This window comes from Hippocampus comes, unplaced genomic scaffold, assembly GCF_001891065.2.
Source record: "Hippocampus comes isolate QL1 unplaced genomic scaffold, H_comes_QL1_v1.1 scaffold317, whole genome shotgun sequence".
NCBI lineage: Eukaryota > Metazoa > Chordata > Actinopteri > Syngnathiformes > Syngnathidae > Hippocampus > Hippocampus comes.
This window is the reverse complement of record NW_017805531.1, coordinates 92736-114923: the sequence shown is the minus strand read 5'-3', so window position 1 is coordinate 114923 and position 22188 is coordinate 92736. Positions and strand designations below refer to the sequence as shown.

Below are 22188 nucleotides of genomic sequence, written 5' to 3'. Positions count from 1 at the left end.
TGTTCATGCTCACGAAAGCAGTTCTGCAAAGAAGAGTGGACCAAAAGCTCTCCACGGAGATGTCAAGGACAAACGCTTGATTTCGCTTATTGCTGCCGAGGGTGACCCGACAAATGACAAACAAAGAGGAACAAGCCACAAAGAAGGCGAAATATCGAGAAATACGACATATTTTTGCTGACGTAGTTGCTGCAAATCATTTTAAATCTGTCAAATCCAAGTTTTCACACACCTTGGAATGTGAAGTATTCTGCACCCACAGCGAAGTACGGTGCTGGCAGCATCTTCGTTTTTTTTTTTTTTCTTTCCCTCAGCTGGAACGTTTGTCAAAATAGAAGGATTTATGAATTGTTCCAAACGCCCGTCCATTTTGGGAAAAAAGAAACCTTGAGGCATTATCCTGCTGAAAATAAGACTGAAGTCAGAGCAAGATCCAATTCAAAGTCCGTGGGGTGCCTGGAGGAGAAGTGAGACGGGCGGACACCTTCACCGTCTGCCAAAGACGGCAAATTAAGTCGAGGTGCCTTACTGACATGCTCAAAAACTCAAATAGAAAGCGAGAATTCTTGTTTTCTTTCATGAGATTTTTGTCCTTTACCCTTCACATATTTGTTTGTGATACAAGAACGGATCTTGTGTAACCTGTCTGATGGTGTGGTAGCGCTCACACTCACACCTCGGGACAATTTCGAGTGTTTTATTAACCTGTCATGCGTGTTTTTGGAATTTGGGAGGAAACCCAGTTGGGCGCTTTCGCAAAAATCACAAAAAAATACTTGCAATCGGATCAAAACATCTTTGATTTTTGATGAGGCCCTTTTCCTTTGAATCCAGGCGCCTGACTGAACACACAGAGACTCAGCCAGTACTGGAAAGAAGAGGATGAGACGGCTTCTGGGGAACAGCTCCGGAGCTTAACTTGGGACTGTCGTCCCCCAAAGAGGCGAGGCGCTGTTGGAGATGAGCGGGCGGTCGCTTCAGGAACGGCCTACCCTCCAATTTGGAAATCTATCGCCGGCTGTAAGAGGCTCGGGATGATGAGCTGAGAAGCACATCTTGGATCATTTCGACTTCAGCGAGGAGCAACGTAAGTCAGAGCTTTGATATTGGGCAGGGGTGTATTATTTATATATGAGCGGGCGGTCGCTTCAGGAACGGCCTACCCTCCAGTTTGGAAATCTATCGCTGGCTGTAAGAGGCTCGGCATGATGAGCTGAGAAGCACATCTTCTGGATCATTTCGACTTCAGCGAGAAGCAACGTAAGTCAGAACTTTGATATTGGGCAGTAGTGTATTATTATTATTATTTTTTTTGTCTTGTGTTTTTGTTTGTTTTTGTTTTTTAACCTGTCCTGTTCACCTGCTTGGTCATGCAGTGTCACATTTGTACGGCTTTTTATGTTTTTCTGTGCGACAGAGAAGTTTGAGGTACTTTTTTATGGTTTTGTGTATATTGGAGGTATTGTGATCGATATTGGAACGGCGGTGGGACAGGGCAAGATTTTTTTTAACCTTATCATTTAAAATCTTATCTGTGGGGCAAAGTCAGTGCCACGCCCTGTCATAGAAAAACAAAAAACGCACGCAACTAGTAGCAAACATGACAGCATGGGACAGGACAGGACAGGACAGGACAGGACAGTGGAGCGAACCAGCCGGTGCTGCCTAAAAACCTGTCGGGACTTTTGAGCGCAAATATCAGGACAGTCCAGGCAGTTAACAAAATCAAAAGTGCTGTGTCACTGTGAGTTGCCCCCCCACATCACGCAACAGTCAATTAACACCATCACACATGAGCGCTCGTCTTTCAGTGTACAGACTTTCAGACCCAAATCTAAGGCAGCTGACTTAAGTCGAACCACGAAAACTTTTTTTTTTTCTACTTTAGCAATGCAATCAAATAACTATACTGTAATCACGCCAAAAAAAAAAAAATGTGGGCGGCACGGCGGATGAACGGTGAGCACGTCCGCCTCACATTGCAGAGGTACGGGGTTCGATTCCGGCCCTCCTGTGTGGAGTTTGCATGTTCTCCCCATGCCTGCGTGGCTTTTTCCCGGGTATTCTGATTTCCTCCCACCTGCCAAAAACGTGCATGGCAGGCTAATGGAAGACTCACGGGGTTCGATTCCGGCCCTCCTGTGTGGAGTTTGCATGTTCTCCCCATGCCTGCGTGGCTTTTCCGCCGGGTATTCTGATTTCCTCCCACCTGCCAAAAACGTTCATGGAAGGCTAATGGAAGACTCAAAATTGTCTCTCGTGTGATTGTGAGCGTGAATGGTTGTTTGTCTTTGTGTGCGCTGCAATTGGCTGGCAACCAGTTGAGGGCGTCACCCGCCTACTGTCCGAAGATGGCCGGGATAGACTGCGGCACGCCCGCGATCCTCGTGAGGAAAAAGCGGATCGGAAAATGGATGGATGGGAAATATCGTTTTGGTTAAAGAGCTTCCACATGATGCTTGATAATTGGCTGGCAACCAGTTGAGGGCGTCCCCCGCCTACTGTCCGAAGACGGCCGGGATAGACTCCGGCACGCCCGCGACCCTCGTGAGGATAAAGCGGATCGGAAAATGGATGGATGGGAAATATCATTTTGGTTAAAGAGCTTCCACATGATGCTTGACCAACAAACAATGTTAATATTTTAGTCGTTGCCAGTGATGTTAATTTAGGGCAGCTGTGGGCGGGGGGAAAAAAACAAAACAAACTTACACATGGTGGCGGTCTAATTAGTGTGCCGGTAGTTGTGTGACGATGTATGTGTCCCATTATTGTAAAAAGAGGGCTGAATGGATGTGGGCTCTTCTCGCTCCACTGTTTCTCTGTCTCTTAATTGTCTGGAAAAAAAAATACCACTTGACTTTTGCATCCAGTCTATAAACCATTTTTCAGTTTGTTCAATGACAGTTTAGTGCAGTGTTATAGTGACCGTTCTCTGTCACGTTTAGGCACTTTCAAAGAGGATCGAGTCAACTTTGAAATCAAACGTCAGGATGAAGACGACCTTTTCCTATTTGGGCTTACTCCTTCTGGGCCTTCATTTCCTGACAGCCAGCGGGCAGCTGGAACCCAAAAAACCACTCCCCCTTGACCCCCTGACCGCTACACAAAGACGCGGGCTCGTCGAGCGGGACGTGCGGGGTCCGCTGAGACCCAACATCACAATGCCGCGCCGACGCCAGCTGAACCCCAAAAACCCACTGCCCCTTGCCCCCCTGCCCGCCACACAAAGACGCGGGCTCGTCGAGCGGGACGTGCGGGGTCCGCTGAGACCCAACATCACAATGCCGCGCCGACGAATGCCCCCCATGTGCAGCGCGCCCACGGAAATTCGAGACACGTTCAAGTACATCAACACCGTCGTGTCCTGCCTGGTGTTTGTTGTGGGCATCATCGGCAACTCCACACTCTTAAGGATCATCTACAAGAATAAATGCATGCGCAACGGGCCGAACATCCTCATCGCCAGCCTGGCGCTCGGCGACCTGCTGCACATCATCATCGGCATTCCCATCAACGTTTACAAGGTGAGCCTATATGTCAACTCCGATTGGAACCCAAACCCGAAGGGGCGGGAATTCCGCATACCTTCATGATATTTCCACCGGTTCCTGAGTCCCACCATTTCCCATGGTCTCTTGCACGTTATGAGGTGAATGTTTTGAATATTTGCGAGTGTGTGCGTGTGTGCGAAAATGTCAGCGTTTCCATGGGGAACTGTTTACTTAACTGAAGGGCTAATAAGGTTGTGAAAACAATATCGGAGGGCCGGGATGTGTCCATTCCAGTTGCGCAGTGGTGTCACGGGGTTAGTGTGTACCTTTACAGAATTGTTCCAGAAGGGCTTTGATGTCGGATGAAAACGCCCCTGAATTTTCCAAAGCCTCTAACCCTGACCAGAATACAGAGATGATTGTTTTTTTTGTCCACTGAAACCTTCCCGCATGTCTTTTCTGAACGGCATGCCTGAAACTCGGGAAAAGAACAACAACAACACAGGGCCAGAGAATTTGCTTCCCTCCCTCCCTCCCATGGTTGAACTTTGACTTTTGAACTTTCTCCCTCCAGCTCCTAGCGGAGGATTGGCCTTTTGGGGTGGCTCTGTGTAAGCTGGTGCCATTTGTCCAGAAAGCCTCGGTGGGGATCACCGTGCTCAGTCTGTGTGCACTCAGCATTGACAGGCAAGCGCATCTTTCAAGAATGTTCGCCCCTTTGGTCCCGTTTCTCATGTCGACCTGTAACACGTGCTTCGAGCGTCAGTGGTAAAATTGCACCAAATGTCTGCAAAGCTGTGATAGATTTATGTGTTATTATTAAGTGGCCGAACTGGTGGATTTGGATTTTTTCTTGATACTTCACATGTAAAGGCTAAATAGTCGTTTTAGTAGCAGGTTAACATCGCAGTCAACATGTTTCATGTCATCGTCAGATTGCAAGACTTTTACAACTCACCCTTTGAAATGAGAGCCAATTAGCTTCGCTTAGCAATGAAAGGAAATAGCAGAGCTCTCAACTCACGGTATTTCAAATACGCTTTCGCAACAGCTGCGGCTGTCGGTCCAGCTCAATTAAAACTGCAGGTCTCGAGAGTGGATCCAGACATCACTTCCACAAGTTGTTTTGCTGAACTCCCGTGATTGATCCCTCAGATATCGCGCCGTGACCTCATGGAGCCGAATCAAAGGGATCGGCGTTCCGAAGTGGATGGCGATCGAAATCGCACTCATCTGGCTGTTATCCATCATCCTGGCTGTGCCTGAGGCAGTCGCTTTTGACATGATCACGATGGACTACAAAGGAGAGCGCTTGAGGATCTGTTTATTGCACCCCATGCAGAAAACAGACTTTATGAGGGTAAGACGCAAGACGCAGCTCTCGCATGTAAGTGCATGGGATACGTTGACACGGTTGCGCATGCTGCTGCTCTGCGCGCGCGCGCACGGGATTGCATACGTTGTGAGACGCGGCACGTGTGTCATCGAATCACCCGAGTTAAGCACACGATGGGTGATACGTTTCCAGGTTCGGCCAAGGTTGAAAAGATTTCACAGGCTTTTGAAAAACTGGATCGGAGGAGCAATCACGTTGACTTCTGGCCCGAAATACGGTGCTGTTCAAATCCAGGTTCACGTCCTCTAAAAAGAAAAACATGGTCGTAAAATGTATCCCCTGCGTCTTTGGGCCGATAGATTGCAGAAATGGGAGCGCGGATTTGAGCCACGCCCGGGGCAGAAAGGCTCCACGACGGTTATTCCTGGCAGCAGATGTTCTTTCAAAATGCGTGGCTGATTATCCGTTTGTTTTTTCCCAGTTCGGCCAAGGTTGAAAAGATTTCACAGGCTTTTGAAAAACTGGATCGGAGGAGCAATCACGTTGACTTCTGGCCCGAAATACGGTGCTGTTCAAATCCAGGTTCACGTCCTCTAAAAAGAAAAACATGGTCGTAAAATGTATCCCCTGCGTCTTTGGGCCGATAGATTGCAGAAATGGGAGCGCGGATTTGAGCCACGCCCGGGGCAGAAAGGCTCCACGATGGTTATTCCTGGCAGCAGATGTTCTTTCAAAATATGTGGCTGATGATCCGTTTTGTTTTTTCCCAGTTTTATAAATCGGTGAAGGACTGGTGGCTGTTCAGCGCCTATTTCTGTCTGCCACTGGCCTGCACTGCCATTTTTTACACGCTGATGACCTGCGAGATGCTGAGGAAGAAGAACGGCGTCCAAATCGCCCTCAGTGACCACCTCAAACAGGTTTGCTCATCGCATGCCTTCATCTTGTATCCATTTGAAGTGAACGGAGGGTGGCCTCCAGTGATGGACGCGTTGATTTATAGAATTGACTGGATTGGATTTCACTGGAATGCGCTGCTTTTGGCTGCAACCGGCAGATCGCTGCTCTGTAAATTCCCTCGAGCAGCAATAGTGTGGTCGTTACAACAACGGCATGGAAACGGTTTATACCGTTCAGGTAAAAAGGTGAAGAACTCCCATTAAGAAAGGGGGAAAAAAAAGAAAATTTGCCCTTAAGGTTTTACCATCAAAATGACACTTCATTCAAAAGTGGAAACCACGCCCAAAAAAATTCTCCTCTTTAAAAAAATAAATAAATAAATAAAACTTCAACGAGTCCCAACATTATAATCAATGTAATTACTTTGCTCAAAGAAGACAAAATGTGTTCTTTGTGAGCAAGAATTCATCATGGGACTTTTGCGTCAAAAAGGCAACATACCCTCCATGTTTTTTGTTGTTGTTTGTTTTCGGGTGCAGCGACGGGAGGTTGCAAAGACCGTGTTCTGTCTGGTTCTGGTCTTCGCTCTGTGCTGGCTCCCTCTCCACCTCAGCCGAATTCTAAAACTCACCATTTATGACGAGAAGGATCCAAACCGCTGCGAACTGCTCAGGTATGTGACAATAAAATTCAAAACTCACCTGCAGGAGACATGACAGACAACTCTGCGTTTTGCAGTTTCTTTCTAGTCTTAGACTATATTGGCATCAATATGGCATCTGTCAACTCCTGCATCAACCCGATTGCCCTCTACATGGTCAGCAAGCGATTTAAAAATTGCTTCAGGGTAAGTCAAAGATTCATCACAATGTTTGCGTCAAGCAGTGACAGGCAGTGGATATTAAAAGTCGATCCACGCCAGTTCAAATTCCAAGGTTTTTGTGATTAGAGAAAAAAAGTACACGGCATGACAAAATCTCCCAAACACATGCGGGTTGTGGTCCGTCCGTTAAAACAAAGGCAAATTTTTTTTTTTTGGCCTTAAATCCAAAAGTTATGTTTAACACCGACAAAACACCACCGCCTCATGAAGTGGTGGAGGGAATTAGGAATAGTGCCAAATCGAAATCAGTGTGAGCACAAAACCTTCAGGCTTTTCAGACGAGGAAAACAAAGAAGGAGAAGGAGGGAAAAATAATCCGGAATTGCCTAAAATCTGACATTTGTGAGTGCTAATAGTGCCAAATCGAAATCAGTGTGAGCACAAAACTTTCAGGCTTTTCAGATGAGGAAAACAAAGAAGAAGAAGGAGGAAAAAAATCTGGAATTGCCTAAAATCTGACATTTGTGAGTGCCGAGTCCCCTTTCACATGAGTTTGGTGAATTCTGAACACAGCCACGTTCGCTGTTCACCATAAGAGGGTGTGCATACTTGTGAAACCAATTCATTTCACTTGTTTGTTTTTACTTCCCCCCCCTCGAAAGGTTTCGAATCTCCGCGGTGGATTCACTCGAGTTGTACAGATTATAGGTCTCATTCATCTTGAAAAATGTATCGACATTCCAAAAGCCTTGAATTTGAACACGGGTGTGTAGACTTTTTATATCCACCGTACGTTAAGAAATCAAATGACGTGACATCTGAAAAAGTATCTTCAGCGACAGCTTGTTTTAAATTTGTCCTTTTCTGACCACCCGACTTCCTGCAGTCCTGCCTGTGCTGCTGGTGCTTACCGGCAGAGATGCTGATGATGGATGAGAAGCAGTCGTGCATGAAGCTGAAAGTCACGGAAAGAGCATCCGACCAGAGCAACTCTCGAATCACCAACAAGTCTACTACGGCCTGAATATTGGAAGCTACTCCTGAAAAAGGAACGAAACGTGAGGTCAAAAGAATGACAAGGTTTGTACAATCGAGGGAACCAGAGGCTCATCTCCAAAATCGTAGGAGGTCTTGAACTCAACACCTGTGATGACATGAAAATTGGGATCGCTCCAACCAAGTCTAAGTCGCGTTTCGTTGCGTGTACGAAATCACGGCGCGGTTTCTCTGTTTCATTGACTCGCTGATAAAAAAATATATATATACAATATATATGATAATGGGGCACTGCGTCAATCTCCTGCATGGACATGGATGAGTCTGTTTCTTCTTCCGCCACGCCGAAGACTGTGTGCGCCTCTCTCCTGCGCTAACCTTAAAACGGAATGGCCGGCGGAAGCAAGTCAGCCGCGTTCACTCCCACGAAAGTAGCGAAAGAACGACATCTCCACCCGTGCGCCCAATTCCACCACGCTTTGCCCCAGATGTGCATTTGTGCCGTCATGTTGTTTCTTTCCAACTTCTGACTGGACCGCTGATGCGCCACGACAGTGCGAAGACCATTCAGCTGTTTTGTTACGCTGTTCGATATTTGAGCCGACTCTTCAGGATTTCACGTTTCGTTCTTGTTTTATCACGATCTGCCCTTCAACGTACAGGATGCGCTAAGAGTATATTTCTGTAATAAACAAATGTAGTATGTGTGTATATATGCAAAGTAAGTCTGTTCCTCGGTCATAATCACTGACGACTGTCCATAAATGTTTTAGTGTTGCCTGTTATTGTGGCCGAACGCGTGTGATTGACTTAAGTGTGAAGACAGGCGGCGTCATATGACGGGAAAGCTAACACAAGAGCTGTATTGTGATTGTATTTTCTTCTCACTTCCCGACTACACCCGAAAACACGCACACATGCAGCTTTGACCTGGGAAAGTTCCTGCAGGCTAAATCCCGTGTCACGCATGACACATTAGCGGCCAGAGAGCCAAAGAAGATCTCTGTCCTGTGATCACTCAGCACCCCTCCTCCACAACACTCGCTTTCTTCTTCGTCTTCTTTCCGCCCGTTTTTTCCCCTCCCTTTTGTGTCTTTTACCTTTTCCAGGTCCTCTACCCCCGTTTACATTCTCAAAGCCTTTGGCGTTCATTTCTCGCTTTCTCCATTCCTTCGGTATGAGGCCTCTGGTTAGGTTCGCACAACTGTTGAGTTTGATTATCAGGTCAAAGCCTCGATTCTCAGAGATGCAGTATCTAATGTACAAAATAAATCTTCAAGACTTAAATGCTTTGGCTTGGGAGTATAGTCTTGATGTATATAATAAAGGATCTGCCTATGGCGGCGGGGGTGTCACTCATTATACTTCAGGGACCACTTATGGACTAATTAGATGTTAAGTGGGCCCGAGCAGTAAAATCAGTTGATATAGATACAATTTTTTTTAAAGCAAGGCAACATAAGTACACGTTTTTACAAAACATTTAAGGGGAAGTCAAGTCAAAATGTTCTTTGCAACATTATGTTCTATGCGTCCCCGTTCGTCGAAACATGGCGGTCTGATGAATATTGCGTTTGTGGAAGATGAAGCAACAAAATTAACTTGTTTGTAATCCATCTCAAGCGGCGGCCATTTTGCCACTTGTCATCGCGGTGCCTTGGGGCTCAGGTCACGAGCAATCGGAGCTCAGCGATACGGTTAAAAATGGGTCCATTTTTTTGAATGATTGGAAAGAACATGTTTGACTTGACTTCCCCTTTAAGGACCACCACAGATTTGCAATTTGCTGCAGTGTCTCATGAACATGTGCGGATTGTATAGAACAGCTCAACACTTTCAATCTCAGGTATGTTGAGATGAAAACTTTATTACTGTGTACCTCTGATGGTATCGATGGGGAAACGGAGAAATGTTGTCGAGTTATCTGGTGTTCCCATCTTTGCGAGTCTCGTCTTCTGTTCGCCAAAACAGCATCCCAGCAATCCCCCCCCCTCGATTAATAGTCAAACAAGGCGCCGTGTTAGCGACGGATGTGACATCGCATCGTTGCGTGGGCCTTCCCTTGCACTCACCATTTGCTATTGAGCGATATGAGTTTTGATTGTTATTGGAAAATCCAGCTGCTTTGCATTCCGCAACGGACCAGAATCCAGTGCGAGCAGTTTCAACGTCTTTCAACGACGCTACGTCTCGGCTCTACTTCCTGCAGGCTAAGAAGGAGTAAGTATGTCTGCGCGCTTCGCTGCCGTGGCGTCTCGGGCCGACCGAAAGGTCCCGCGAGCTATTATAAGCGTGCTAAAATTCAAAACAACCAGTGCAACCAAAATGTGTTTTTTAAATATATAAACATCGCATTCTTTTCTCTGCTGATTCCTAGGTTTCACTCGCGCACGCACACACACACACACACACACACACACACACACACACACACACACACACAGAATCGATTTGGCGCCAGCCTACTCTCCCCAACTCCGAACATTTTTCACATTTTCTTCCCGGACGAGCTAACATTTGCTTATTTACACAACCTGATCTGCTGAAAACTTTCCAGCTTATTTTCATGATTTTTGACATTGAATATTTGAAGAAGGTGTCCTCCTGCTAACCTTGTACTGGAAGATGGTTTATTGTGCATGCGAGACAAGGCCGCGTTGACATTTAAACGCTGAAATATTTAAGGTTATGCGCATAAGGTACACAGCTGTCTCTGGAAAAAAAAAACGTAAATTACCTTCACTGTCTCTAGAAGGTAGTTTGAACACCCCTTCTATCAGAAATGCAATGATTTATAAGTCGAGTTTCCAACAACATCCCGGAACCCTTCACATCTCTATATGCACTCTGGATTGATGACACAAGAAGTCTGGCAGCAATATTTGGGAGGCACCAATGCAATCCACTTCCAGCAGGGTACGTGCGTGTGTGCCGCCTAAAAGCTGCTCAGCTATTTGGAGATACTTCAAAGGGAAACTATGTCGAACCGAGCTCAAATGAGAACCTCGCAGTGCTTTAAAAGCAGAAAAAGCAACAACGCTCCCAAGATGTTTCCCACATTATTTTCATAGTTTTCACACCATTTCTGGTCCACACTTCCCACATTCAATAGCTGACATATTTTTACATGCAAGGATGCGACAGGAGTCCAAAACGCACACACACACGCACGCATTCACAAACTCAGTCAAGCGGCAAAATGAGGCAAAAGGAATTCATCTGGTTGACATTCCTGAGCGTTTCCTTCCTTTATCTCCTCCTCCATTTTTTTTTTTTTTTTTTTTACATCAGGAGACGTTCTTACGGTTATGTTCTTAAGCTTTGTAGCCAAATGAGGACTCAGGAAGCGAGCAGGTGGGGCAGCTTCAACGGGAGTTTATTGTCAGAGCCAGGAATGAAAGGAAATGAGAATACTTGTTGGGCAGGAAAGGAGAAGAGCAGGGCGACAATTACTTAGGGCGTTGTGTAAAATGTCAATCAGAACAGAATAAAATGATTTGCCAATACCTATGATGATAATTCCATCGAATACACTCCAGAGAAGACATTTCATCTTCAAAGTGATCAACCATATACTCCCCCCCCCCCACCCCGTAAGCATTCTTATCCATGGAGAAGAGACAGCCTCAAATGGGAGCTTTGTATGAAATGCAGAGTGGCACGATATAAGACTCATAAAATGATAAGATTAATATCAGCAAAAGAACTGAGACGTTGGGGTGGCGGGGCGGGGGCGGGGGGTGTCTCCATGTGGCTTGTCCATAATCAAATTCCAGTGCTCCTAATTCTTAGCTGGAAGGACAACTGTTTTATTTCTTGACTCAACTCGACTTGATTTATCAAGGGCTTCCACAACAGCTGCAGATGTAACAAAAGCACTTTACAGAGCACATGAGACTCAACTAATCACACAAAGAGAAACCAACAAAATCTTTTCCTCCAATCCCACAAGCGCTTTGTTGTTTGGAGGCCGTTAGAGATGAAAGAAAAGCGATTCGAAGTCTCATTCCACCGGCTCATTACAGATGCACGCATGACGCCCCCCTCGCGTCTGCTACAGCGAGCATCTGTTGGTCAGTAACACACACGTACAAGAAAGAATGGTTCCACTTTCCCACTCCAATTAGAGCCTGTATTCTTTACTTTTCAAACGCCGACTCCTCTTCGTATCTTCTTCGGGCCTCATGTTGGTGACGCTCCTCGCCATCAGCTCCTCCAGCTATCCCGTCTGCAGTCCGACCGCACCGACATTGCCGCTGAGCCACATGGAGCCGTTGCAAAAATGCTGCCCGTTTAGGCTGCATGCGGACTAACAAAGATGGTCCACGATTTTGGTGACTTTAAGCAGGTTCGTCCCGGTGGCGGCTCGATGACTTCCCCCTGTGACCTGCCTGTAGCGTAACAAGAGACGGCAAATCCAGGGTCCAGAAAGATCAAAACGCAGTCTGGCTGGGTTTCTACAATCTCGACCTGGATTTGCCATCTCTGCCTGTCACCTATGTGACATCATCGCAATTTGAATGTTGTGATTTGCATACCCACGGGAGGAAATCAATCCACGGCAGTGATCCATATGCTCAGCTTCACAGTCATTCAAGCATTTAAACGAACCTGAATGATTACATGAACCCACCGCAGGTCTGGCTGCAGACAGTCAGGTGGACAATTTTCAAGAAAAAAAAAAGTGTTCAAGGAGATCACAAGGCAGTTCTAGGTCGTCCGTCAGTCAAGTGGACCGTCAGAGGACTTATACGGGTGTAGTGGTAGCTTTTCTGCCGTCTGTTAGCACATGAAAAAGGAGCGGGAAGAAAGGATGGGAAATCACTGAGTGTGTTGGTGCCACGCTTTGCCACTAGGGAGTGTCGGGGACTGTGGAGAGGCAGCGTTAGCTTCAGTCAGAATGAAATATGATGAAAGCTTAGGATGCCTCAAATGTCAGCATTTGTCATACTGCAACTGAAACACAAATGTTCAGCAAAATAGAGGAAATCATAAATTGCAGCTGAAGCAGACTCACACTCAGCCATGGTTCCCTTTCTAGAATGGATGTCTGCCTGCGAGTCGGCTCTCCGCTTTACATTGCAAATACCCTCGTGTTTACATTTGCTCCGCACAGACAATCGTTACTAAGGGTTACTTGGACTCACAACACGGGTAACCAATCAAAATTCACTTGGGAGGCAGTTCAAGGGAGGGAAAAAAAAGCGAGGGAGCAACATCTGACAAGGACCGAAAGAGCAACACTAACTCCACTGATCTCTAATCAAGAGTCACTTTTCTTGGGACATTTCACAATAGAAAATTGATCTCTGGTATTGAAGCAGATGACACTTTCATGTTTGCCAGATGACAACGACTTCCTTTTCTCTTTTAGATCCTCCGGCCGGCTGCGGTCCTGCTGCATGGATACCAATTGACAACACAAGGTAACCCGCCTCTGCTTAGGATTTCATAAGCGGTAATAAAAGTCATAACTTGACGACTGTGATGGATTTGCAAAAGACCAAAGAGTCTTGTAGCGTCACCCACCGTATTTTGGATGTCACGCGGTGCGAATAAAAGAAAAGTCAAAGCGTCGACATTTTAAACCTGATACTTATCAAAAGATGAGCCGGCACACATAAACGCTCGCTGTCGGAACGTCGGCTAACGTCTTAAAGCGGTTATTGTGCCGTGATCGCGGCCACCACTCCGATAGCCAATCTCCCCTTGCGCCATATTTCAATGTTCATTTAACAAGGCCCTGTTACAGTGAACAACTGGACGACCTTATCAGCTGCCCCCCCCCCCCCCCCCCCACACACACACACACACACACACACACACACTCACCGTCCTGTTATCACCGTGGCCTAGTTCACACACATCGAGCACACATAACCTCTCTACCGTCCAACAAACCCGCAGTTCTTCTATTTCGCTCTCCGAAACCCTCGCACAGGCAAAATGAGGAATGAAACGTTTCGGGGGGCCTTATCGGTGTCCTTGGGGGGGCCTGGCAGCCACTTCACAGACTCCGAGCCCTGTGCAAAGGCCGCAGGGACAAACCTACAGTGTGTGACAAGAGTACCGATGAACAGGCTGCACGGGCCAGCTAATGATGAATATCCAGCTTGTACAATGGCGATTGAAAGCAGCTGCCGCTCAAAGGAAGAACAATGGGAGAATTAGCGATTTGGAAAGAAAAGAAAGGAGGAAAAAAAAAGCATATTCCTGTTTTTTTCAGCAAAAAAAAAAAAAAAAAACATCGACGCCGCACCGATGATGTTTAGCAAAGCGTCCATTGTCACTAAGATAAGCGTGGCAGCTTGCCACGTTGCCAAGCCAGAGCCTAAAATTCAGGTTAGAAGGAGGAAAATAAACTGTTCATTCGCTTACTTTCTGGCCAACCTGCAGTAACGAAAGAAAAGATGGCGTGTGTGCACACGCGTGTGTGTGTGTGAGGCAAGAAAAGTTCCTCAAAGTATGACCAAATGTCATTTCGTTTGAAGGTATGAACGGAGAAGAAACAAAAAGTTCATTTTCCCTTGAAAGCATTGAAGGCAAACATGCAAACATCAGAGGAAGTTGAAAATGAGAGGGCCATTTCTGGGGTAAGATGATGGCAGCGGTTTGGCAGCAGAACTCAGGAAGTGGTGCCTCCTAACTGAGCTGTGTTTCCTGTGTGATAACTGACCCAAACATATGCTGGCTCCGTCGCAACCGCTAAGTCGCCCGTTCGTGTTCTCCCTTTGGAGGCTCGGGTGCGAAAACATCAATAACTGCGAAGCTGCTAAGGTTGGAGGATTAACGGGATTAAAATATGACTCGAATTAATTCCTTCAAGCTATTTTCCTCGGGTTGAAAAGCCGCGGCGTCGTACGGAAAACCTGATTACCGCTGTGATCTTCCACAGAAAAGAGCGAAAGGTAAGGTGCAGGTGCGCCGCCGTGTTGATGAATTCTCTTTTCAGCGGGGAAATAAGACGCATCTGTACAACAGCGGGGGGGGGGGGGACTTAAATCCCCAACGCGTTTAACGTTAGACTCAGAATGAGTCCAACGTGGTTAGATGGAGCGGCAAGAATGACGAGAGGACTCCGCGTGGCATCAAAGCGGAAGGGAGGAATAATTCAATGATTAAAAAAAAGCAAAGGAACAAAAACAACTGCTTTGATTCCAAATGTCCCCAACATGTCTTCAGGAATGCGAAGGCGATGGCTGCGAGACCTTGAAAGTTGCGCAAAGACAGATTGTTTCGTGTTCAACGGCAGCTGCTTCCCCACCCCACTTTTGCACACGCATGCATCGCACACATTGCAGTACAAACGCTTCCTTCCTGTTGGCGGTTTGGCCTCATTTTTAGAAGATGCGAGTGAGACGCGCGATAACCAGAAGCAGACCGCAGTGTTTTTAACTCGTCTTTCAGACCACCGAGTTTTTATCAAGTATGGAATTGATGTCTAAATCTTGCCTCTAATATTATGTATGTTACTAATTTCAGTTTGTTTGGTTCCCCCCCCCCCCTCTCGCCCGACAGGTTCCAGTCCAACCATTGGACGTTTTTCACCGCAGCCACTTCCCCATTGAAAGTCAAAGCGCGAGAGGCAAACGTTACTTCCTGTGACAAATTTGTCTTGATGCTCATCTCGTACACTCGCATTCGCCGTTGAGATGCCAGCATCATCATATCCTGAGATGCTCGCTCCTCAGATCATCTAAAGGTCAGCCCGCAAAGAGCTTCTGCCTAGAGACAAGAAAACGTTTCAGTTTTCAGAAGATTCCGGTGATGTTTACGCCATCTCGTTAGATCTGCACCGGTGTTTTGGCATTTCCAGCCATGCTACAGCAATCAGAGCTCATTTTTGACTTCGCCAGTGACCATGTCACCCTGTCAGGGGTAAGTAAAGCGCGATGTCATTTGGAAGTGCATTTCATGCTTGCTGGCTAACATAAATAAATAAATAAATAAATAAGGAATGTTCTGTATTGGAAGGTCTGCATAAGCAAGTAATATTCAGTGCAATAACTGTATCAAAAGATTGTCTTATACTTGGTTCCTAATACAATAATGTTCAGTTCTCATTATGAGTGTGAGAGGTGTGCAAATGTATTCAAATGTTTATGTTCTTCCCGTGCCTGTGTGGGTTTTCTCCGGGTACTCCACGGTTTCTCCCCACATTCCAAAAACATGCATGGGAGGCTGATTGAACACTCCAAAAATGTCCTGAGGTATGAGCACGGATGTTAACCGGTTCAGGGTGTCCCATGCATATTTTTGGAATGCGGGATGAAACCGAAGTACCCGGAGAAAACCCACACAGGCTCGGGGAGAACATGCAGACTCCACACAGGGAGGCCGGAACTGGAATTGAACCCGGTACCTCTGCACTGTGAGGTCGATGCACTAACCACTGCACCAATGGGCCACCCAGATGCAATTATCATTTTACAAAAAAACGAAAGGACTCGGGAGTGTGCCGTGTGTGCGATGCCGTCGATAATGTCATGTTACAGTTATCATTTTTGTCATTTGAGCAGTTGGGGGTTCATTCGGATTTCCCAGGTGTGCTCGTGGAGCAGATTCCACATCCGCACCTGTTGGCATATTCAGGATTTTTGTGTGAGGAGACACACGAATACGACCAACAGTTGCCGAAAGGTGAGTGCACAGCCTACGGGGCACACACAATCACCTGACTTAAATCTAATTGCGTAGCAAATATTTGACTCATAATCTACGATCCGCGGCCTTCAGAATTTGACATCGATTGGCCTTTTCCGTTTGGCAGGTTGAAAAAGGAAGATGCCGCATGTGCGCACGCGCACTGTGTTCCTCGCTCAGGGACCACCCTCCGTAAAATATTCAGGAAGTTGAACAAAACATTTCTATTAAGAGTCTGCAAAATGCAGCACATACATCGCATTAGAATGTAGACTCGGACTAATCCAGCTAAAGCATGCTGTAGCTCACTCATCATCAGTGCTGGTCGTTGAAAGTAAGTCATGTCGTGTTTTCGGGTCGCTTTACTTTGATCTTCAAGTTGCCCGCTGCAGCTGTAGTGGTGCTTGGCTTGGTTTGGCTAAGCTAAGTTGACGTTGCTAGCAGAACTACAGTCAAGACATTTTTCTGGGAGGTTATTTCAACAACCACGAGAATGGTTTGCTTGCTTCACACACTTTTATCTCGTTCGTCAAGTTGTCTGTGGATTTTTGAAAGCGGCGGACAAAAGTCCACGTTTGACAGCGTTGTTAGCCAGCAGATGTTTTCCGTCCCTGGTCACAAAGACATGCGTCGATTTCACTTGACTTTTAACACGCACCCCGATGTATGACATATCGAGTCAGTTACGTTTATTCCCCCTATCAACTTGTTAACATGTGTTATAAAGTGTTTATTTTTGTAATTTGCAGTGCTGTGAAAAGTGCACGACTGATATTCTCGACAACTACGTTTTGCCAGGCTATGGGATAACCGGAAAATGATAAACGCAGCTCAGCTCCCCACACTGCAATATTATCCATATAGTTGTTTCTGAAAGTTGCAATCAATGCCCATTAAGATGATACATACACATCCAATGAGATTGGGCAGCCGTGCCCGGCGTTTTGGGCAGTTAGTACACCTGTTGACTCTAATGTTCAGTATTTGTGAGATTGATGGTGGTCCTTGGAGGAGGATGAGATGATAAATTGTCACTGGTTACAGTAACTGGACGTCAATGTCTCTTGGTTGTCCCTGATAATTAAAAAAACACCTAAACAAGGTACTCCATCACATTGATGGCGCCGCCGTATAAAACGGCCCATAAAGCAGTCCTGCTCTTTGATTAACCGTTACTCACAATATATTGCCTGTCAGCACATTGAGAGAACTCAAGGCAATAGATGGCATGCGATCCACACTATGAAAAATCTGCATTTGATACCGCCCCTGATTCTTCGCACGCCACCCGAAAGTCATACTTTCAATGACAGACCGTGATGGGAGATGAATCAGCTGTTTCTAAACTAGACTCTTGTAATGTATTCTCTTGTAACAGTGCCAACACACAGCCCTCATAGCCAAAGCCGTGAATTTTTTTTTGCTTGTGTCCTAACCCTTCTAAATAAATAATTTCACTGCAGGAAAATGTCACGTTTTGGGCTCAGAGAAGTATGAACCTATATAGATTTTTTTTGGGGGGGTTGCAAAGTTGAGAACATGTTTGCTTCATTAGTGAAACCCACCCACACAGTCTGCCTGAGCCAAAGTAATTCTTTCTCTGAATGCCATCCTCTTCTACCATCTTCCTGTTATGTGCCATTCTTTCCTCTGTGGTCTAAAGTGGACCCATGTGAAAGTGGAGACGAAGAGACCATGGAAACGCTCGTTGCTGCAGACTCGCTTCTGGACTTGGACTGTCCAGATACTCTGTCACTGGAACACTACTGTAAGTGTACGCTGTCAATGCGAAGCTCCCATTAGAGGTCCAAACATAACATTTTACATACATGAATTCAACACTATTCTCCTTTTATCAAGGCCTTCATTTTGAGGGTGGAAATGTAAATTAGATAATTATGTTTGACCATTTTATTGCTGAACACAGAGCCGGATGTTATGCACTTCGGAGAACAAATTAACTGAACAGCGGCTCAGATAGGAGACACTTTCAGCCTCAGTGTCAATCATCTTTCTTTTCTATTCAGCGAGAAAACAATTCTTTTTTAACACCTACTGCTTGTGTAAAACCTATCATTTTCAAGGAATGGCAAATTGCTTTTTTTTTTTTTTTTTTTTTTTTTAAATAGTATCGCAGGTATCAACACAATTGAAAGTTGGTTGGATTTATGGGTAAACTCGCTGACGACCCCACTTCTCCCAGACTCATAAATTCAACGAAGCATGCGTGTCATTTCACGGAGCCTTCAAAGGTTATTCGGATCATTATCAAGAGTTAATCGCATGCACTTTGGCATTTTGAGTGAGAGTGATTCTCAAATGATCCGCTGATTATGCATACAGCCCACGTGCAGGTGATGTTATGTACTGTTTGAAGGTGTACATTTTCTGTAGCTGTATCAAAGCCTGTGTTCACTCATTCTGATCTATACCTTTTGATCAATCTGTAACCCGCAAAAGTCACGATACACGTACTTTTGTGAAATTTAGTTTCAGGTTTTCGTTCAGACCCCTGAAATAATGCCAGCAGCGTTGGATAATTTTGGCTTGGTGGTAGTAAGTGTGAGCATATCACTCCCTTGCTCATGGTTGACCAATTGACACTGGAGCAGTGTTGCGTATTTGCCGCCTGGCAAGACGTTGTTCTCTCCCCCAACCTGATTTCAGTGCTAGTTTGGTGAAGTCTTAGCCTGTATTAATGCTGAGTTCTGTTACATTTAAAGCAATGACAACAAAATTGTGAACAAAATCTTTCTGACGCAGATGATGATTCACTGATGTGGCAAAATCCCACAATATTCCACCAACTACTGCCGAGCATTTATTTGACGTCAGTTTTTTTTTTCCTTCAGTATCGGTGATCGCTGATATTGGCAGCCTCTATGAGTACCCAGTACTTTAAAACAAGGCTGATATTGAACCAATAGCTGGTATTGGTACTCGCCTATCCCTACATAACAAAAACTAAAACCAAAGCGGTCAATTATTGATGGCCTCACGTCTGTCCAAATGATACCTGAAAATGAAATCCAAAAGAGGAAGTGAATGTTGACCTTTTGGACCCCTTGTAAAAGCGGAAGTTGGGCTTCTCCGACTGCTGTGCCTCTCAATATAGGAAGGCGTTGGAATTATGATTGCGTTGACCTCTTCAATAAATCCGTTTATGACCTTCTTCAGCCCAGACCTTCCTGCCATCATTGGGCGATGTCATCAACGCCCCTGTGACTCAAGTGACGGTGTCTGCCGAGGGGATTTTGGGAGCTGTCGAAGAGCCAGAATGGCACACGTTGCACGCAAATGAGCCGGCGACCCAGCTGCAGTCCAAACAAAGAAGTCAGTCACTTTTGCTGGTCATCGATCGCCTGCTCATTTAAATGAATGATGTCTGTGTGATTATGTAAAATATCATGGAAATGACATTTATTTCTCCTTCACCTTACAGGTAGAAAACGGCATCGAAGGGCAGAGTCGCCTACTCCTGACATAAAAGTGAAGGGAGACAAATACAATAAAGGTAAATTACAACCTGAATATTTCAACGACTGAAGGTCAAAAAGTTTGGATATTGTCTATTGTCTTCTGTCATACAAACTCCCCAAATGATTCAAATAACGCTGATAAACTTTCGAAAAGGGAACTGGGAAAAAAATAATGATGATGGAATTTTTTGGGGGGGCCTTTGAATGAATTGACTCAGTTGTTTCTCATTGGAAAAAAAATTGAACAAATTGAATTGTCGTCAAGCTTTAAGCTTCTAAGACTGTTTACATGTTTTCATTTTAAGTACACACACCCGTACTCTGCTGGAATGATCTGATTTCCCCTTATCATATTGTCTGTTCATCTCATTCCAATTGGGCTTGTTTTGGCTTCCCAGGTGGGAACACGCTCTACTTGTGGCAGTTCCTCATGGAGTTGCTGCAGGATAGACAAATTTGCCCGCGCTACATTAAATGGACCAATCCCAGCGCCGGAATCTTCAAACTGGTCAACTCAAAGGCAGTGGCGAGACTTTGGGGCAAACACAAGAACAAGCCAGATATGAATTATGAGACCATGGGCAGAGCACTAAGGTACCATACCAAAAGCAAGACCGGGATTAAACTAAAACGTGTAGTGTGCCATGCTGATTGTGACCCTGTTGTGCTGATGTGCTGTAGGTATTACTACCAAAGAGGCATCCTGAATAAGGTTGAAGGCCAGCGCCTTGTCTATCAATTCACCACACTCCCTGAAGACATGATCTATATCACCGATGGCGAAGGCGTCAAAGAAGAAGAAGAAGAAGAAGAACACGATGAGAACAGTGCTAATGACGAAGGAGTGAGCGAGGATTCTGATGACGGCACGGTAACTTCAAGCGACCAATCGGTTGAGGAAGAATATGCCATCCCGCCAAAGAAGACTTCAGGTTGCTCTGCCCAGCGGAGCCGGCCCACTCGCGACACTGTCCTTCGACCTGCCAGCTCCAGTCTCATCCAGGAGCAGCATTTGCCCATTGTGTCTGCAGAGATGTTGCGCACCCTCCAGAACCTGCAGAAGGTCCAGTCCCTTCAGCCGGCGGGTCACGCCTCCGTTTTCAAAACGGCTCAGCTGCTGGGGAGTCTGTGTGAGCAACAGGCTTCTGATGACACTCGGGGTGCACTGGAAACACGCGATCGAAAGTCACAGTCGGGAGCCAAGGGTTCTCAGGTGGAGAACCCAAAACTGGTGCCGCTTATTGGCTCCGACCAGTAAATTAATGAGCCATCCACAAACACATTGTACACACATGCGCAGACATCCCGCTTAGCTGCTGAGCTGCAATGCCAGCGGGCAAGCGTTTGGATTCAAAAGAATCCGGAAAGAAAAGGCCATATCCATCATCATCCTGTCTCGGTCACTTGTATCTGGTAAATCCAGAAGAAACCAAAGACATGCACTGGAACTTGCAGCGTTTCTGCACGCGCCCTCCACTTGCACTTCTGAGGAGCACAACGCCATTCTTCTCGCTGTCTGTAACTCCTCACATGCTGAAGCATTCCTCTGCCTTGACGATGACTTTGCACTAATGTTTATCCCTGCTGTATGTTCCTTCTTTAAGTGCCTGACGATCTCAGTACATCCTGTGCCTCTTTACTCTGGAGGGTAGCACGGGAAACATTCCACTTTTTGTTTTTTTTTCTTCGATATTATTGAATTGTTTTTGTTATGCATTGATACAAATAAGGGATCACTGTCAGAGTAGTTATTTAGCACTTCTGCTGTTAATATTTGAGGTACAGTATCTACAGCAGACTCCTTTTTGTTTTTGACAATCGCTCGTGATCTCTGTCTTTTATTTAGCTACTGTGTCGCCTGTAGTTACACTGCAACTATTGAGCTATCCTGCAATGCACGTGTTGTTTGCTCAGCCTTTAGATATGCTTATGTGGAACTCTAAAGTCTTGATATATGTACTTATTGTGTATTTACTGTATGTCTGAACATGCTTGACTTGTGCCTTGTTGCCATTTTTTTTTCTCTCTCAGGTTTTGTTTTGCCTCTATGCAAAAAAAAAAATGGCTGGCCTTTCATCATGAAAGAATGAGTAAAATTTTTTGATATCCAGATTTATTCAATTTTTGATGTATTTACAGCCTTTGTTTGAACCTTCCTACGCCAGCCCACAAGTTTCAAATCACTCCACAAAAAAACCCATTGAAGACTAATGTCTGTGACAATAACATCCGTTAAAAGTCATAACTCTGCCCGTATTCCTCTTGGAACCCTATGCAAACTGTTTTCTACTCTATGAAGTAATTTGTAATCCTCTCTGTGTAATCTCGAGGCGTCTCAATGCTATGATTTTACAGATATGGATTTGGAAGAGTTTTGCAGAGGCAAGTGTGGCATTTTTCGTAGCTTTGTCTGGTTTGTTTGCTTTGATACAGTCCAGATGTGGTTCAAGATACTGCTCCACATATATCAAATAAATGTACTCTGCTCAGTTTTAGTGTGAAATGCATTCTTGTTGA

The 22188-nt window shown here is 45.5% G+C and overlaps 2 protein-coding genes across 5 annotated transcripts; both read left to right on the top strand.

The window, feature by feature from the left end:
- The first annotated feature begins 847 nt into the window (after window positions 1-847).
- Window positions 848-8891, top strand: ednrba (endothelin receptor Ba). 2 transcript variants are annotated; one of them, XM_019877977.1, is made up of 9 exons: window positions 848-1087; window positions 2949-3158; window positions 3279-3527; window positions 4069-4181; window positions 4650-4854; window positions 5601-5750; window positions 6270-6403; window positions 6469-6577; window positions 7440-8891. In XM_019877977.1, the coding sequence occupies exons 2-9, from the start codon at window positions 2994-2996 to the stop codon at window positions 7575-7577; spliced, it is 1263 nt and encodes a 420-aa protein (XP_019733536.1). In that variant the 5' UTR covers window positions 848-1087; window positions 2949-2993; the 3' UTR covers window positions 7578-8891. The 2 variants fall into 2 exon arrangements, with proteins under 2 accessions (XP_019733536.1, XP_019733535.1); XM_019877976.1 differs by lacking the exon at window positions 848-1087 and adding an exon at window positions 1138-1260.
- A 5406-nt stretch (window positions 8892-14297) lies between these two features.
- Window positions 14298-21921, top strand: LOC109520570 (ETS-related transcription factor Elf-1-like). 3 transcript variants are annotated; one of them, XM_019877893.1, is made up of 8 exons: window positions 14298-14457; window positions 15068-15427; window positions 16069-16189; window positions 17856-17960; window positions 19370-19525; window positions 19635-19706; window positions 20070-20265; window positions 20353-21921. In XM_019877893.1, exons 2-8 carry the CDS (start codon window positions 15368-15370, stop codon window positions 20927-20929), a joined length of 1287 nt encoding a protein of 428 aa, XP_019733452.1. In that variant the 5' UTR covers window positions 14298-14457; window positions 15068-15367; the 3' UTR covers window positions 20930-21921. The 3 variants fall into 3 exon arrangements, with proteins under 3 accessions (XP_019733452.1, XP_019733453.1, XP_019733454.1); XM_019877894.1 differs by lacking the exon at window positions 14298-14457 and having other exon boundaries at window positions 15074-15251; window positions 15338-15427; XM_019877895.1 differs by lacking the exons at window positions 14298-14457; window positions 15068-15427; window positions 16069-16189 and adding an exon at window positions 16409-16526.
- Window positions 21922-22188: the final 267 nt, after the last annotated feature.

What these genes read in the sequence shown, in the direction of transcription:
- ednrba (XM_019877977.1), top strand. Translation starts at nt 2,994, where the DNA reads ATGAAGACGACCTTTTCCTATTTGGGCTTACTCCTTCTGGGCCTTCAT. An exon ending in GGGGTCCGCTGAGACCCAAC is followed by an intron (nt 3,159 to 3,278) that starts ATCACAATGCCG and finishes CTGAGACCCAAC; the next exon opens with ATCACAATGCCGCGCCGACG. An exon ending in TTCCCATCAACGTTTACAAG is followed by an intron (nt 3,528 to 4,068) that starts GTGAGCCTATAT and finishes TTCTCCCTCCAG; the next exon opens with CTCCTAGCGGAGGATTGGCC.
- LOC109520570 (XM_019877893.1), top strand. Translation starts at nt 15,368, where the DNA reads ATGCTACAGCAATCAGAGCTCATTTTTGACTTCGCCAGTGACCATGTC. An exon ending in TCTGTCACTGGAACACTACT is followed by an intron (nt 17,961 to 19,369) that starts GTAAGTGTACGC and finishes GACCTTCTTCAG; the next exon opens with CCCAGACCTTCCTGCCATCA. An exon ending in GGGAGACAAATACAATAAAG is followed by an intron (nt 19,707 to 20,069) that starts GTAAATTACAAC and finishes TTGGCTTCCCAG; the next exon opens with GTGGGAACACGCTCTACTTG.